Raw genomic sequence first — 16,460 nt, 5'->3', positions numbered from 1 at the left:
AGTAGCGGTTCCGGTCTCGAAAACTGACATACGGAAAGGAGAGCAGTGTGCTGACCACATGCTCCTCCACATCCGCATCCAGTGACGCCTGTGGGATGAGGATGACACGGCGGCCAGTCGGTACCCTTGGGCCTTCATGGCCTGTGCGGGAGGAGTTTAGTTTTTAAAAGTCAACTGTCCGCTTCCTGCTAGTCTCCAGTCAGTCGAGAGAGAAGGCGCAGAATGTTGCAGGGAGTCCGTTACTTGGTCTAATATGAGAGGCACAGACGCGAAGCGGTCAGATGTGGTTGGTATAGAACACAGCGATCGTCCCTTATGGTAGTGAGACGAAGTCGACTGGAACCGTGACGACGAATATGCTTGCTCCCACGTTCCTATTCAGCTGAATATCGAGCCACTGTCACAGCTGAATGCCGCAAAAAAGCTGGATATTGCACGATTCTGCCGGCCGGCGGAATGGACACTCACAATGAACACCTGTCAGATGCTGATATCGCTGAGACCAGTACAAGGCAGTTCTGTGTCTTTCACAGTGATCGTTCCGCATATGACGGTTTTTACGTCCCGTATATACCCTGCCAGGCACGGTAACGACTCTAAACACTATAAACGCCATTGCACTGTTGTAGCCGTTCTCGCTGTACACAAAGGTGCAACTCTAAATCATTTACATAGCCGTCGACGGTGTGTACATGTACGATGTTACGTTTACATACGACTACGTCTTCTGGAAGCTTCACTTTTGCGAGGCAGTGTAATGAACAACTGTGAAGGGACAGGGAGACTGTTGCGATGGAGAGTCTTTACTCGATGCCTGAGTACAAACAGATATTGTTTTATATCTGCATGTTTGAAGTTTTTTCGTGAACGAATGTAGAATGCGCCATCTTAGAGATGTAAGAAATATCAGCGATGGAGAGTGGAGTAAATTTGAGGAGATGAGTCAAGAAAAGTGAACCATATCACACAAACTGTGAAGACCTAGACGAAGTTACAACATTCCCAAACTGGGAAAAAATGGAATTCGTATTAATGGAATGTACATAGGCCACCTTAGTTTTACCAGTGACGTTGGACTGGTTGCCTGTAGTGGAGATTAACTACGACAACGAGCGGGGGAAGTTAGCAACTTTGAAAGTGATCCCGAATGACTGTCATAATACGACGAAAGTGACACAAAATACACTATCTCATCCAAAGTATCCGGAAACCTATTAGTAGACAGTATTATGGGGTGTGCCCAACCTTCGCCATCATGACGGCTTGGACTTTGCTGGGGACACTTCCAGTGAGGTGTCTGAATGTCTGTGGAGCAATGAGGGCCCGTTATTCATGAAGAGCCGAAACCACAGAAGGTAGTAACGTTGGCCTCTGTAGTCTGGAGCGAAGTCGACGTTCTAAATCCTCCCAAAGGTGTTTCACGAATGCCCACAAACAGTTACTTCACAGATGCTGCTTCATGAAAGGATACACTGTCATTTCTCTCTGCATTTAGGTTTTTCGCAAGCGCAGTAAGGGGACCACACCTTAACCACGAGGAACATCACCATACATAACATCAATTCCTCTGTATTTCATTCTTAGAAGGCAACTCTCTCTAGGTATTCGCCAAACCCGAATCCTTCCATCGGAAAGCCACAGGATATGCGTAGTTTACCAATCCAAATTACTGGTGTTAGTCGTGTCCAGTCTTTCACTATCCCGTAGCGTCACACTACACACCACCTGAAGCGCGGCGTAGGGATGACTACATAAATGTGAGTGTTCGACCATTTTTAACTCCCTAAGCATTTCCATTGTGCTACATGGATTGCTGGTAACTCTTTGGAAGTCGTGTGATTCCTTTCTTTCATTTTTTATAATCACCTTCCGCAATGCTCGACGGACCGTGCCCGTGTTGTACATAATGTCTGCCTGGCCTTGGTTTAGTTGTGGTTGTTCACCATCATATCCCCAACACTCGACTTGGGTAGCCGTAGAATGGCTGAAATATCCCTGATGGATCTATTACTCAGGTCACATTCAATGATCAGTCCGCGTTCGAATCAATGAGCCCTCGCGACCGACCAATTTTGTTGCTACTGTTTCCTCTACTGACGTCACAGTATTCACCTCCTCCTATTATGCTGACGGGTCCGCCTCTCGTAGTATCTAGTGGTCAATTCCGCATTACCTTGGTGAGTCGAGATGTTTTTGACCAGGTATCGTTTTTCGGGAATTTTTATATTCTATCTCGTGTTTATTTCGAGTCGTTAGTTTCCTAGCTCAGAGTAGTGATGTTGGTACCGTCTACTGCCTAAGCATGAGGGCTATTCGGAAAGCAAGGTTACCAAATGGAAACCAACTTAGGCATCTGATGTAGCGTTGTACCAACTTTCCAATACCCTCATCATAAAAGGCAACCTCCTGTGCTTACCGACAATTTTCTACGCTGGACTGCAGCTCGTTGCCTGTGCCAAAATGTTATCTTCATAGCCAGCGGTTCATTTGAGCAAAAATGAGAATCAGAGGGAGACAAGTCCCGATTGTATTGTGCGTGATCGAACACTTCCCATCGAAGGGGCTGAAGGGGCGTGCTCATTGCCCCTGCAGCGTGAGCCAAGAACTGCCATAAAAAACTGCAAAAGAGTTACGTTATTTGGGGTTTGCATGAAATCAGGCGAAACCTCTCGACGGGCACCCATACCTTTCTAGACGTTTTTACGCACTCACTGTGGTCTCGGGACTGAGAGCAGTGACATGACACCCATCTATGAGCATTCTAGAGACACTGTTTAACGCATTTGTGCAAATCTTCATCGGATTTTCACTGTAGTTTCCATTTCGCGACCGATCGTTCCCTAATTTTCGAGTAGCTATCGTAATTTGGACCATGAACTTCTGGGACTCCCCGGATAGTGGACTTGCCAGTGGGTTCAGACTTGTCACTGATCGACACCTCCTGTGCAGGGCCGGCGAGACAGCGCAGAGATGGCTGTGGCGGAGGCGGCGTCGTGGCTGCAGCGGACCTCTACCCTGCTCGCCCCTGCGCCCTGGCAGTGGGCGTGGCTTTCTCCGTGGGCGTGGCTCTTCTCGTCAGAGGTCGCCAGCGCATACGCCGCCTACAACGCCTCTGCCGTCAGCAACTCCACAGACCTCGGTGAGTACGACTATTTCGGGACTGACAGATATTCCCCAGTTCTTAATTTTTCCTCAGTCATGGAGGATCCTATGTAAACATATACCTTGCTAGTCACGATGGATTGATAATGTAAGTTGTTGTGAGGTACAGCAGGCTGAATGGTTCCCGTGTAATCATACACTGAAGGCTTTCGCGACCGGTTGTTTCAGCTGCCGAGAATTCTTCCGGGTTGTATGGCCGTGGTCCATGGTCGATGAGAAGTTTTTATCTTTGACGTACTACGATCGATAGTTATATTTTATCCTTGACAAGGTTCATCTCTGCTATCACGTGAAATCCAGACCACGCCCATTCCCACGGTATTTAGGCCGTTCTTCGACGTCCGACTCGTCAGTCGCCAAGACTCAGCACAATCAGGAGCACCCTCGAAGATGTCCAACTGTAAGCGTACTGTCATATCGCTGGTTTGGTTGCGGAGTGTATTTGCGGGCAGCCACGTCTGTAGAGAGTCGAGCGCGGGACACGGAAATGTTATGATGTGTTGTGGGTAGCTCTGCATGTGAAAGGCATTGTTAGTACGGAAGTTGAAGTGTAGCTACAAGTGCTATTACAGTAAAGTGATAAAATAAGTAAATTATTCAGAGGAAAGTGCGTCAAGAAATAATTTAAAAATGAGCAGTGCTGCTGATTACGTATTTGTGTATCCTCTCGTTGTGTGTCGAACCGTACTGTATCAATCATCCGCGCCGTGTTCGGTCTCTCAGAATGAACTAATGAGAATCAGCAAAAATTAGTTACCACAAAAGAGTGCAGACAAGTGCCAATGTCTTGTAGCGAGCGTGAGGACATGCGTTCGATCATCGCATTTCTGCATTGTCAACAATCAATCGCGCCACGACGGTTACGCGCACGCTCGTTAACGTGAGAACTGAAAAATTAACTTTACGGACTGTGTTGTATCATTACTAGTGTCAAGGAGGACTGGTACCAAAAGAAATCTGTGTATGCGTGGCGGGCGTAAGAACTTTCGTTCGATTATTCGGCTTTCGCATCATCAACAATCATCCGCGCCGTGTTCGGTACGCGTGCGCTCGTCCAAGTGATATTGCAAACAGATAATCATCAAGACTGTCAATTGGGATAAACATTTACGACTTAGAGTGTAAACAGTGCAACCTGTGATTTCCATATCGCCTCAGAATATATATGTTCATAACAGACGTAGAACAGTGTTGTGTTTTAACGTTGAGTGGCTCTACTAATTGCATATTTCGATAGATAATTTCAGGCAAGTCAGCAGCAGTGTGGATCAGTACTACCGCCGCGAGATTACCAGGTACGTGGTGTGGACAGGTCGCACGGTCAAGAAAAGCAGAAACGACAACCACTATAAAGTACCCCACCCATTTGTACCCCCGGGCGTGTTACGCAACGTAGCTTTGGACGAAACGTCAGGGATAGAAGAGTTCCACGGACCCGGAAGAATTCTCGGTGCCCGCGTAGCTTGCCACGCTAGTGGAAACCCAAAGCGGTCTGATTTAATCATAGCGCTTCGGTGCCCATGTGCTCTTCTGTCTAAATTGCGGCAGGTTGCGCTGCTTTAATGGTTGCCGTGGAAATAGGGGCAGGCAGGCTGGAAAGAGAATTTGTACACCTATACTCTTCGCAGACAGAACCAACCACTGTTTACCAATCTGCTCAAGCACATCGCATCTTGTAGGCAAGGTCGGTTCACGGCAGGCAGAGGATGATATTCGGATGTTAGCATAACGTTCTATCGAAAGAACAGCATTTACGTGACAAACACAACGACCTCATCACAAAAACAGTGCACATTGCAATTGCTGAGCAATGTATCCTGTAGATACATAGTTTTCAAAAAAGCTCTACATGATTCTCGTATGTGAGGTAGCACTGTCCAAAACGGAAATAAAGTCCTATAAACATACACTGTCGGGAAAAAATCGCAGGCAAAAATATAATTAATTTCGAGTAATGAAATTTCTGGAAGACATTTGTCTAGGTAATATATTTAAGTGATTAATATTTCAAGATCACAGGTTAATAAGAGCGCTAGATAAGACATTGCAATTGTGAAATACTGGTACATTCATAATCGGTGTAACCGCCAGAATATTGAATGCAAACATGGAAACAGGTGCCGGATGTCATTTCGTAGGATGGAGTTCCATGCCTGATGCACCTGGTCGGTCAATACAGGGAAGATTAATGCTGGTTGTGGATGACGCTACAGTTGTCCGATCATGTCCCACATGTGCTCCATTGGAGCCAGTTCTGGTGATTGAGCAGAACAAGACAACATATCGACACTCCGTAGATTATATTGGAATACGACAGCAGTATGTGGACGAGCGTTATCCTGTTGAGAAACATCCTCTGGAATGCTGTTCATGAATGGCAGTACATCAGGTGGGATCACCGGATTGACGTACGGATTTGCAGTCGGGGTGAATGGGATAACTAAGAGAATGCTGCCTATACGAAACCGTACGCCAGACCATAACTCCAGGTGTGGGTCCAGTGTGCCTAGCACGCAGGCAGGTTGGTTACAGGCCCTCAACTGGCCTCCTAACCCCTACATGGCAATCACTGGCACCGGTTCAGAAGCAGCTTTCATTGGATAACATAACAGACCTCCACTCTGCCCTCCAACGAGCTCTCGCTTGACCCCACTGAAGTCGCAAATGGCGGTGGTTTGTAATCGGTTGTATGCACGCTATATGGCGTCTGACTAGGAGCTCTCCTTGACGTAACCGATGTTTAACAGCTCATTGCGTCGTTGTGGTGCCAAATGCTGCTCAAATTGCTGCTGCACATGCAGTGCGAGCACCAGAGCCACACACGAACACGATGGTCTTCCCTCTCGGTAATGCCACGTGGACATCCGGAGTCTTCTTGTGACTATACATTCTCGTGATCACCGCTGCCAGCAGTCATGTACAGTGGCTACATTCCTGCCAAATATTTCTGAAATATCGGAGGAGAAACATCCAGCTTCTCGTAGCCCTGTTACACGACCTCATTCAGACTCACTGAGATGTTGATAATGGCGTCTTTGTCACTTCATATTCTTGACTAACATCAACTAACAACGTCCAAAGGTAACTAACGATCACGACAGTTGCACTGTGTATTTGAAGAAAATCTGAGTTGCGGCGCTATCAGCCCCACTCTCACGCGACTGACGCGAAATTTTATTAGACATGATCTTTCAGAAGTAGAAACACACCTACCAACTCCTTTTTGGTGTTGCGATTGTTTTCCTGTCAGGAAACAAACACTTCCTGAGATTGCCCCGTTCAGACCTGTGATATCCATTTGTCTGCTGCCACTGAGGTGCCAAACGTAACATTCATTTTGACACATCCGACCAGCCGTCCTTGTCCACGAATTAAGAAGTCATGCGAACACGGCTGGCTGCCCTCGGATTTGCTCCTATGCATAGGATAAAGGCTGATGTAATCTGTGCTCATTATCGATGGATGTGGAATACACTACTACGTTCAATTGTCCTTAGAGACATGGATTTATGCGATTAAGGACATATGAACGGGAAGACAAAGCAATACTACCTCCGTCATCAATTCATCGCTCATTACACGTTTGTTCGAGGGACCTTTCGATAGTAGGTTTCGTCATTGTTTTTGAAAGAGAAGATGGTATACCAGGTAACAGAAACAAACGCCATATGAATCCATACCCGATGTTGGTTCAACAACCGAAGGAGCGTCCTCGAAGGAGGGATGACGCATGTGCAGAGGACCAAAGAAGAGAGAGAGTGGCAGCAGACCGGCGTGCCAGAGGTTATTCGAGTACGCATCACGATGGGAGTCGGATGTGTACTGACGACGTGGTCGCCAATGAAAGTGCTATTGTCCGGTAAGAATAGGCACGTGGGGCTACTGGTATGTCCATCACCCATGAACATCTACAGGCAGTGTATGGTTAAAGAGTTCATATCTCGTTAAACGGTTGGCCGCTGGTGTTGCAGGTTCAGAGAAGGAAAACAGAGTGTGAAGGATGAAAGTCGGAGTGGGCGTCTCTCCACATCCACGAATGAAAATAACATTGCTAGAGTTCAGGGCATGGTATAAGAAGGAGCAGACTGTGCGACAGTTCCTTGCATCTCAGGACAGCGAGTTTTACCAGATTTGTTTCTTCAAGCTGATTGCACACAACGACGTATGTCTCTATGGCGGCAGCGACTATGTCAAAAATAGTGCAAGGCGTGAAGTTCATGATGCCATGGTGAATTTGTTTTTGGTAATAAAGTTTCCGTGTGAAAAACTATGACGAAGCTTAGTTTCAGAAGTCCCTCGAATTATGTACCTTAGTATAAGAAACTGGAGTGCTCCATCGAGTTTAAACCACATCAGTTGTATATCAGCAAGTGTAATGTTCCCTAATAGCACAGATAATCTGTCAGGCGATGTTGTTGCGGTCTTCAATCCGAAGACTGATTTGATGCATCCTGCGCAAGCCTCTTCAACACTGCATATCTACTGCAACCTACATCCATCACTGTAACTGAGGCGTGGTTCCCTCTACATTTGTACACTCTTCACTTCCTTCCATTACCTTCGTACCTCACGATGTGTTCTATCTATGGATCCCTGATTTTAGGCAGGTTGTGCTACTAAATTCTTGTTTTGTCAGTTTTAAAAGTTACATCCTCATTAGTCGTTGGATCAACCCATATAATCTTCAGCACTCGTCTCTAGCACCACATTTCTTCTCTGAACGGTTTTGTCCACGATTCGCTTCCGTACCCTGGCACGCTCTAGACAAAGACCTTCAGAAAAGACTCACCAAAACTTTAATTTATATATTTGATGTTGATAAATTGCTCTTTTCGAGAAATATTTTTCTTGTTATATTCAATATGAATTTTATATGCTCTCTACTTCAGAAATCCTCAGCTACTTCCATTATTTTTCCATTACATTCGTCCTTCATCTAACCTAAAACGTTCTTGTTTATCTGTGGAATGCTGTAAATATTTTCTGTTGGGAAGTCGCGTGTGTCAAGGTGATGAATCATCTATTTAATGTCTTCTGTCTGTATGTTGTAGATGTAACTGTCCGTATCTTGACAACAAAGTTTAATGCGCACATCAGAAGAAGTTTTTCATCACCTCGGTTCCGAGAATTCCGCAACCTGTACAGAAAATTGGAATACAGATCAACATAAACATCATTTCCACTTTTATTGCTCATGAAAAACACACATTGCATGTTGTATCGCCACACAGCGAGACCTTCAGATGTGGTAGCCAGATTCCTGACACACCGGTACCTCTAACACCCAGTTTCACGTCCTCTTGCATTGATGCATGCCTGTATTCGTCGTGGCATACTATCAACAAGTTCATTAAGGCACTGTTGGTCCAGATTCTCCCACTCCTCAACGGCGATTCGGCGCAGATCCCTCAGAGTGATTGGTGGGTCACGTTGTACATAAACAGCCCTTTTCAATCCATCCCAGGCACGTTCAATAGAGGTAATGTCTGGAGAACATGCTGGCCACTCTAGTCGTTATCCTGAAGGAAGTCATTCACAAGATGCACACGATGGGGGTGCGAATTGTCGTCCATGAAGACGAATGCCTCGCCAATATGCTGCCGATACGGTTACACTATCGCTCGGAGGATGGCGTTCATGTATCAAACAGCCGTTACGGCGCCTTCGATGACCACCAGTGGCGTACGTCGGCCCCACATAATGCCACCCCAAAACATCAGGGAACCTCCACCTTCTTGCACTCGCTAGACAGTGTGTCTAAGGCGTTCAGCCTGACCGGGTTGCCTTCAAACAGATCTCCGACGATTGGCTGGTTGAAGGCATATGCTACACTTATCGGTGAAGAGAACGTGATGCCAATACTGAGCGGTCCATTCGTTGCGTTGTTAGGCCCATGTGTACCGCGCTGCATGAAAAGATGAACCTCGCCATGGACGTCGGGAGTGAAGATACTCATTATCAAGCCTATTGCGCACAGTTTGAATCGTAACACGACGTCCTGTGAATGCACGAAAAGCATTATTCAACATGGTGCCGTTGCTGTCAGGGTTCCTCCGAGCCATAATCCGTAGGTAGCGGTCATCCACTGCAGTAGTAGCCCTTGAGCGGCCTGAGCGAAGCATGTCATCGACAGTCCCTGTCTCTCTGTATCTCCTCCATGTCCAAACAACATCGTTTTGGTTCACTCCAAGACGCTTGGATACTTCCCTTGTTGAGAGCCCTTCCTGGCACAAAGTAACTACGGGGTGGAATGACTGGAGCTGATCGGCTGTCGAAGCCCTCCGTCTAATAGGCGCTGCTCATGCATGGCTGTTTACATCTTTGGGCAGGTTTAATGACATCTCTGAACAGTCAAAGGGACTGTGTCTGTGATACAATATCCACAGTCAACGTCTGTCTTCAGGAGTTCTGGGAACCAGGGTGCCGCAAAAAAATTTTTTTTGATGTGTGTGTTTTCTCACTATTTTGGTTTTATCGCTCTACAGTGAAAGTCTTACACAGCAATTCTTCAGATAAGTCGAAGATACTCATACCGATGTAAACTGGCTTGTTCAACATAATTTTGGTCTTATTCACATGGATGGCCTGAAGGTTTTCGTTAAATTTTTTTCTTTGAAATTTGTTATTCCTACAAGTTTTTCTCACTTGTTTGCATCTGAGACCAGTTTTATGCCCACTCTACTTCTTATGTTTTCTATCGTCTTCTTGAACATCGACTTGTTCATCAACTTTTAGAAATAGTTTTCAAAATCATTCTTTACTTTGATCCTTATTTGCGTGGTCTGGTCTACGTATTTTTTCAACCAGTCAGGCTGATTAAATTTTAAAACATTGTATATTTTTATGATCTTCATATCCACAGACAAATACGAAAATTGCTGTAGTGGCCCACATAGTTCTGTTTGTCAGTCAGAGTATTCAATAACTTGTTTTTTAGTACCAGGCACAGTTTTATTTTCAGAAACGAATGGTAAATCTTTGCGTACATCATGCAAATTTTTGGGATATTCTAGATCTACTTCAAATATGTTGCCTGTAGAAGATTTATCTGAAACTTGTTTTATTAGCATGCTTTGCACTCAGACCTCCAGGCCAATCAAAACAATTTGAGTCATCTCTAATGCTAGGGTTGCCTCATGCCCGAACCATACAGATTGTTTGCATTAAGTATGCCAAATATTTTGATATCTTTTTTCCGTCATTATCCTTCAAATACTTATTGTTTGCGTTCATATACGTCTTACAACACTGGTATGTGCGAGCTCTTCTGCTTTTTTCAATGATTAAGATCATGCCATAATCATGAAATAATTGAAGCGGCTGTTTAGTCATTTTCACCATCACACCCCAAGACACGCTATGTGCTGTATAGTACCAAGATGGATCTAAATCGTATGCTTTTATACAAGTGTTTTCTAAAATTCTGAAACACGTCAGTCAACAAGAGAACATTAATTAAAGGACACAGATCATGATAACTACCAAGATTCTTAATGCAAGTTTCAAGATCGCTTGCTATGCGGTGTCTAATTTTTTCCAGACCAATTTTGCATGCTTATAGTCTTCATCATTTGTAACAAAGTCATTCAGATTATTGCAAAATTTTTCCTTTCGAGGAAGCTGTTTCCTTCAAATTTCTTCCAACTGCTCATCTGACTATATTCAGTGGGAGAAATTTACTAATGTATGTTATCTGTTCTTTCTTCAAATTTGTTGGAATTTTGTCAAGATTTGAGGCCATGAACTTACGTGTGTCAATAAATCTCACCTACAAATTTTCTATCTTCTTGCGAAAATTGGTGTATGTTTCGTTTTTGGTTATGAAGTCTATTTCTTTCTCGTCCTACGAAAATCCTTTCACAAGCAAATGTGAGTCATATCCTGACAAATTATTCAGATAAATGGCTACAAACGTCGGATGCTTTAATTTTAAGTTACACCAGTTGCCTGGTGGGCCTACATATTTTCTAGTCAAATGGTCATGGTGACGGAGTTTTCTGTTGTTATGTGAATGGCGAAATCCACATAATGAACATCTTTCAGAGCTATATTATTTTGTTTGTCCTTCAGGTGTTAACGGGAACATTTCTTCAATTTAGGAAAAAATCCTTCCAAATTCTTCAACCTCTTGTTTCATGCATTCAACGATTTTTTATGGTGGTTTGGACCTCTGTAAGGGACTGCGCTCTTTGTAGTGTCCATTTATGTACATGATATAGAAAAAAAACCACTTACTTCGTGTTTTTTATATTTACTTGTGTATGAAGATTCTGGGTTTGGTTGACAGTTGTCCCTCTTTACTGGCAAACGCTAAAAATCTGCGTAAATAAATAACAGGTCCTTCACTGCCTGTTAATAATTTTAAAATCTATGCATGAACCTTTTTCCTGTAAGTCAGCTTTTAGTGACTTTTTGATTAAACACTTTTTCGTGTGATCGTCCAATTTTTCCTTCTTTTTGAAGTGGAGTAGACACAGATAAATTTTGTATGCTCCTTTTTTGAGATCTGAATTGAAACAAGACAAAACATATTTTATCCTATAATAGTGTGAGTTTTCACCTTCTTCAAAATATTTATTACATTCTCAAAGACATGTTTTACACCTACTTGTGAGCTTCTCCATAGGTGTTGGATTTAAGTAAAAACAACCAAAATCTTTAATTTATTGACAATTTATACATTTTGTTGAACATGCGTTTTCACGCTCAGTGGTGATTGAAGCAGCGTCATCATTTTTCTTGGATGACAAGAGGTTAGCGTGCTCATCGTTTGAAATTTCATCCACATGCTTCTTATAATATACAGATGTGACGTATTTTCCACATACACAAAGCACTCTACTAAGCCTACTTTTTGATAGATTTTTAACACATTATTTGTATATATGTTGATGATTACACTTTGTATAGCAGTGTGAATGATAGACATAAAGTGATTTCTCAGTCTCACAGTTTTTATACTCATTCGGCTTAATCGCGTCCACTTATTAGATAAATATTTTTATGTTATTTTTTTCTGTGTCAGTGGAGGAACAAAACATGACATGAAATTATGATGTTGAAGAGCAAGAACTGCTTCTCGAAATATTTCTCAAACATTTTAAACGTGAAAAAGATTCCCATTTTTTATTATGAGGTTAGAGAAAATAATAGAAAAAGGTCGAAAGAGGATTTCCAAGATGAACGTCTAAGTGTGAAGTATAATAATAACTGCACAAGTGCGATATAAAAATTATTAGAAAGAAAAAAAGGGGTTATTTTTGTTTAATTTTCTTAGTTTTTGCTTACTTTTCTTCATGCACCAAGTAAACTATAAATTTTATTAGGAAATTGAGCTTTATTGGCAAAATTGAGCTTTATTGGCAAAATTGTGCTTTTTGCTTGAAGTTTCATGATTTTTCCTTAAAATCTGATGTTTTTTCTACTTTGGCAAAAGTGCACCAGTGTGCTAGAACCAGCCAAAATATTCTACCGCTGAAAAATGAGCAGTCGAGTCCCCTCTCTCTCTTCTCTGATACGTCACACTGCGCAACTGTAGGCTGTTTCGTAAACTAATACCGGTTTTTCTGGTGGGTACCTTTTAAAACAACGACGACGCTGTGCAGGGATACTCTCGGGGAGTGTGCACTGCGTGAACACTGTATGAAATATACAAATATTACTAACAAATGTACCTAATGCAAGAAACGCATTTCGACAGACTCTACACAAATCATCCCATTCTGCAATGCACTGCTAGGCGTGGAACTGATTGCTGGTCTGCCAGTACAGCAGATAAGACATTCTTGCGGGTGTCTGCATCGTCTCGTGAAGCGTTCCAGCATCGGCGCTCAGCCCGTGCAAATCTCCAGTTAGTGTCGTGGTATTAGCAGTGCAGTGTCAAATCGAGCAAGCGACATACCTGAGCACTCCTGCCAGAGGCACCTGGTAGGCCAGATACCGCCATATCTTTAAGATGGTTGTTAGGCAAACAGTTTCGTGAAAAGAAATCTGCCATCGCCCACACGAGATACAGCTCTGATAATCGTCGGAAATAGCTTCGCGTCTCCAAAGTAAAAAGTTGCTTCGAACTGGTTGACTGTTCAGTGAAGTAATTTGGACTTAGAAGTGAAATAGAGCATTCACAGTATGACTGTGCAGTTCAATAGAATCTGTCGTCACCGTATTCGTGGACAGGATAGCGCAGAGAAACGGAAAATTTGATTTTGATGTTGGCAGCCACGGTCGCCGAGGTGGGGAAAAGATTTGGACTATGCAGCAGTAAGGGATATCTAGAGTAGTGAAACGGCGCAGAGCCTGCAGTGTCGTACAGGCTTTCTGCCAATGTGGTGACAGTTTGACAATTGCCTGATCAGATCCATTTTCGAAGTCACGTTTCGTCGTCACAGGCAATCACAAGGTTGGTTCGTAATTTTGAAAATATAGTTTAGTTTTTAAAAATAAGTTTAGTGAGGTTGTACGGTCTCTACGTTCTCCTGAAAACTCTGTTGCCGTGCGGAAGGAGAGAAATGAAAGAAAAGTAGAGTTTAGCGTCCCATCGACATCGAGGTCATTATTGACGGAGCACAAGCTCCTACTGTTTCAAGGATCTGCCGTGCCCTTCCAAAGCAACCATCGCGAGCGATTTAGTAAGAGCAAGGCAACCTGTAATTCGAATGGTCGGATGCGGATTTCACTCAGAATGTGAGTCGCCTCGGTCGGTAAGGTGAAACTGTGCGAGATCCCACGGAAACGGATCCTCGTTGTCTGTGGTCTTTGAGCTCGAACGTCTGAGCGTTCGAAGAATACTTCGCCGGTGCTGTGTTGAGCACCTATAATGTATTATATAAGCTCCGACTAAAAGTTCTCAATATTTACTACTGAATAAACGGTTTATAGTACTTAACTCTCTTCTGAAGAGCATCGACGTCAGACATAATATTTGACTACTAACACTTTTGCGCCAGAGTCCTAATCAGATTAGTTTATACTTCCAGGCAGTTCGAAGTCCATTCGTTCGACGATGAACGTGGTGGACGAAGAGCGGACGCTGGACTCACATTGGGGAGGATGACGGTTCAAATCAGCGTTCGGCCTCCCTGATTTAGGTTTCCCGTGATTTCCCTAAATCGTTTCAGGCAAATTCCGGAATGGTTCTTCTGAAAGGGTACGGCCGACTTCCTTCTCCATCCTTCCCAAATCCAATGGGACCGATGGCCTCGCTGTTTGTTCCCCTCCCCCAAATCAAGCAACCAACCAACGAAAAGCGGCCGTCGAAGACGGGTGTGGCGGTGCTCGCCGTACTGTCTGGCCCGGAAGGGGCCCGTTGACTTTCCAGCTGCTCTCCAATTGACTCTACGCTTCGCGCTGCCGTTGTCGGGGGTATAGCAACTTTAATACGTGGCCGGCATAAGGATATTGAGCAAAGCTCTAATTCTGCCGATGTGGCCGACGCAGCCAAATAGCGCAACGGACCGAAACTAAGGTATCGTCTCTCCATGTACGCCTGGTGCCGAAGGTAAACCCGCATGGGGCCCCGTGCAGTCAGCTTCACATACTTCACATTGCCGAGCTCGGTAGCTGCGTGTTCAGTGCGTCGGATTGCTAACACAAGGGACTCGGGATCGATTCCCGCGTGGGTCGGATATTTTCTCAGTTGGAGTTTGGGTGCTGTGTTATCCTTGCGTTCGTATCGTCGTAACTGACATTCAGATGGCTGAATGGGCACGTTCCGAAAGCCAGTAAATTAAATACACTTAAGATTGTGGAACAGCTGAATCTTAATGACAGGGTCCTGCGGCTGCAAATTTGTGAACAATTGTTCAGTCAATGATGGCGCAAACCTCATTCAAAATCTTTGTATGTCCGGTGACACTAAGTCATTACGTGAATAAGAGTAACTTCTCTTACGGGGCCCAAGGAAACTTTGCTCAGTTTTAGTAGCGTGCACATCACAATACTTAAGATACCATATAGTGCGCAGTGCTGTGTCGTGGAATGCGATGTCCTTACTTTTTTGGGGGGATGTCGTTACGACAACGTGTTAGAGACGTTTCTGGTTGCAGGACTCCAAACCTTGAGATTCAGCTTATCTGGTTTCAGCAGTATGGTGCCACCTCGCACGCTGTCAGACGGTCTATAGTAGCTGTAAAACCTCGGTTTTACAACTTTTGGTTGGGGATGACGTAATTTCAAGTCATGCTAACATCGTTTGGACGCCCCGGGCTCCAGGCCGTTTCGTCTCTTACTTCTTTCTACGGGATCTTCTGAAGGGTGTGGTGTACCAGTCAAGACCAGAAACCGTGGTTCAGCTCAAGACACAATCTGAAGAGTAAATCATAAACATCCCCAGCGACACATCGCACCTCGTTATGCAAATCCTATAGTAACCATTTACTGGATGCGTGCAGCAAAACAGACAAAATTTGATATAATTTTTAGAAAGTGATAAGTAGCGCATCTTGAATCCTCCACAAAATATCTGGAAACCTCAAATAATGTTTTCTATCATTCCTTTTTTTTATAACTATTTTAGAATTTCCTGTTTCTCTGCGTCATCCTGTTCAATGTTTTTCAAGAAAGTAATTGCGGCAAGTCCGCTAAAAATATCTGTGCTTGTCACGTGTTTCGAGCTAGGAAGTCAAAACAGCAGGATCCTTCCTTCCGCTATTCTGTAGCAATATCTAAACAGCTAAAAATTAAGTCCACAGATTCCGAATGTCGTGGTTCATTCGCTTCTTTGTATTGGTTTCCAATACACAAACGCATGTTACTTTCCCAAGATAGATTTCTCCAACTGTATTCCTTTAGAAGTTAGACCATCCTAGTATTTCTGAACGCAGGATTACCCAAAAAAAACACCAGAAACTAAGAACTGTAATTACGGAAATTCATTGCAGATGATCAATGGCCGATCCAGATAGCCACAGAAACGAGCCATTTTTGAATTTTTAAAGAGGTTACCTGGCGACTTTAGCTCGTCAGGTTCTGTAGGTGCCTGACGTTGCAAGACTACCACTAGAAAACAGGAATACAAATAGTTAATGTTGTTTTCCAAGAATGATAAGCGGCGCGGAGTGGCCGCGCGGTTTGAGGCGCCATGTCACGGACTGCCCCTCCCGCCGGAAGTTCGAGTCCTCCCTCGGCATAGCATAAGTTAGTTTAAGTAGTGTGTAAGACTATGGACCCATGACCTCAGCAGTTTAGTCCCCTAGGAATTCACACACACGCGCAAACACACACACACACACACACACACACACACACACACACACACACACACACACACAAGAACGATAACATAAAAGAATGGGCCACCA

General features: G+C 44.0%; 1 protein-coding gene across 1 annotated transcript in view; it reads left to right on the top strand.

Annotated features, from left to right (window-relative positions):
- The first annotated feature begins 2,970 nt into the window (after positions 1 to 2,970).
- LOC126474696 (uncharacterized) overlaps positions 2,971 to 16,460 on the top strand; it is a 163,411-nt gene continuing 149,921 nt past the window's right edge. The window contains exon 1 of the mRNA XM_050102174.1: positions 2,971 to 3,139. Coding sequence (XP_049958131.1) covers positions 2,971 to 3,139 — 169 coding nt within the window. The remainder of the gene's footprint in view (positions 3,140 to 16,460) is intronic.

This window comes from Schistocerca serialis, chromosome 4 (genome assembly GCF_023864345.2).
Source record: "Schistocerca serialis cubense isolate TAMUIC-IGC-003099 chromosome 4, iqSchSeri2.2, whole genome shotgun sequence".
NCBI classification, from domain to species: Eukaryota; Metazoa; Arthropoda; class Insecta; order Orthoptera; family Acrididae; genus Schistocerca; species Schistocerca serialis.
Note: the sequence above shows the minus strand (reverse complement) of the source record. Positions and strands in the feature narration are given on the sequence as shown.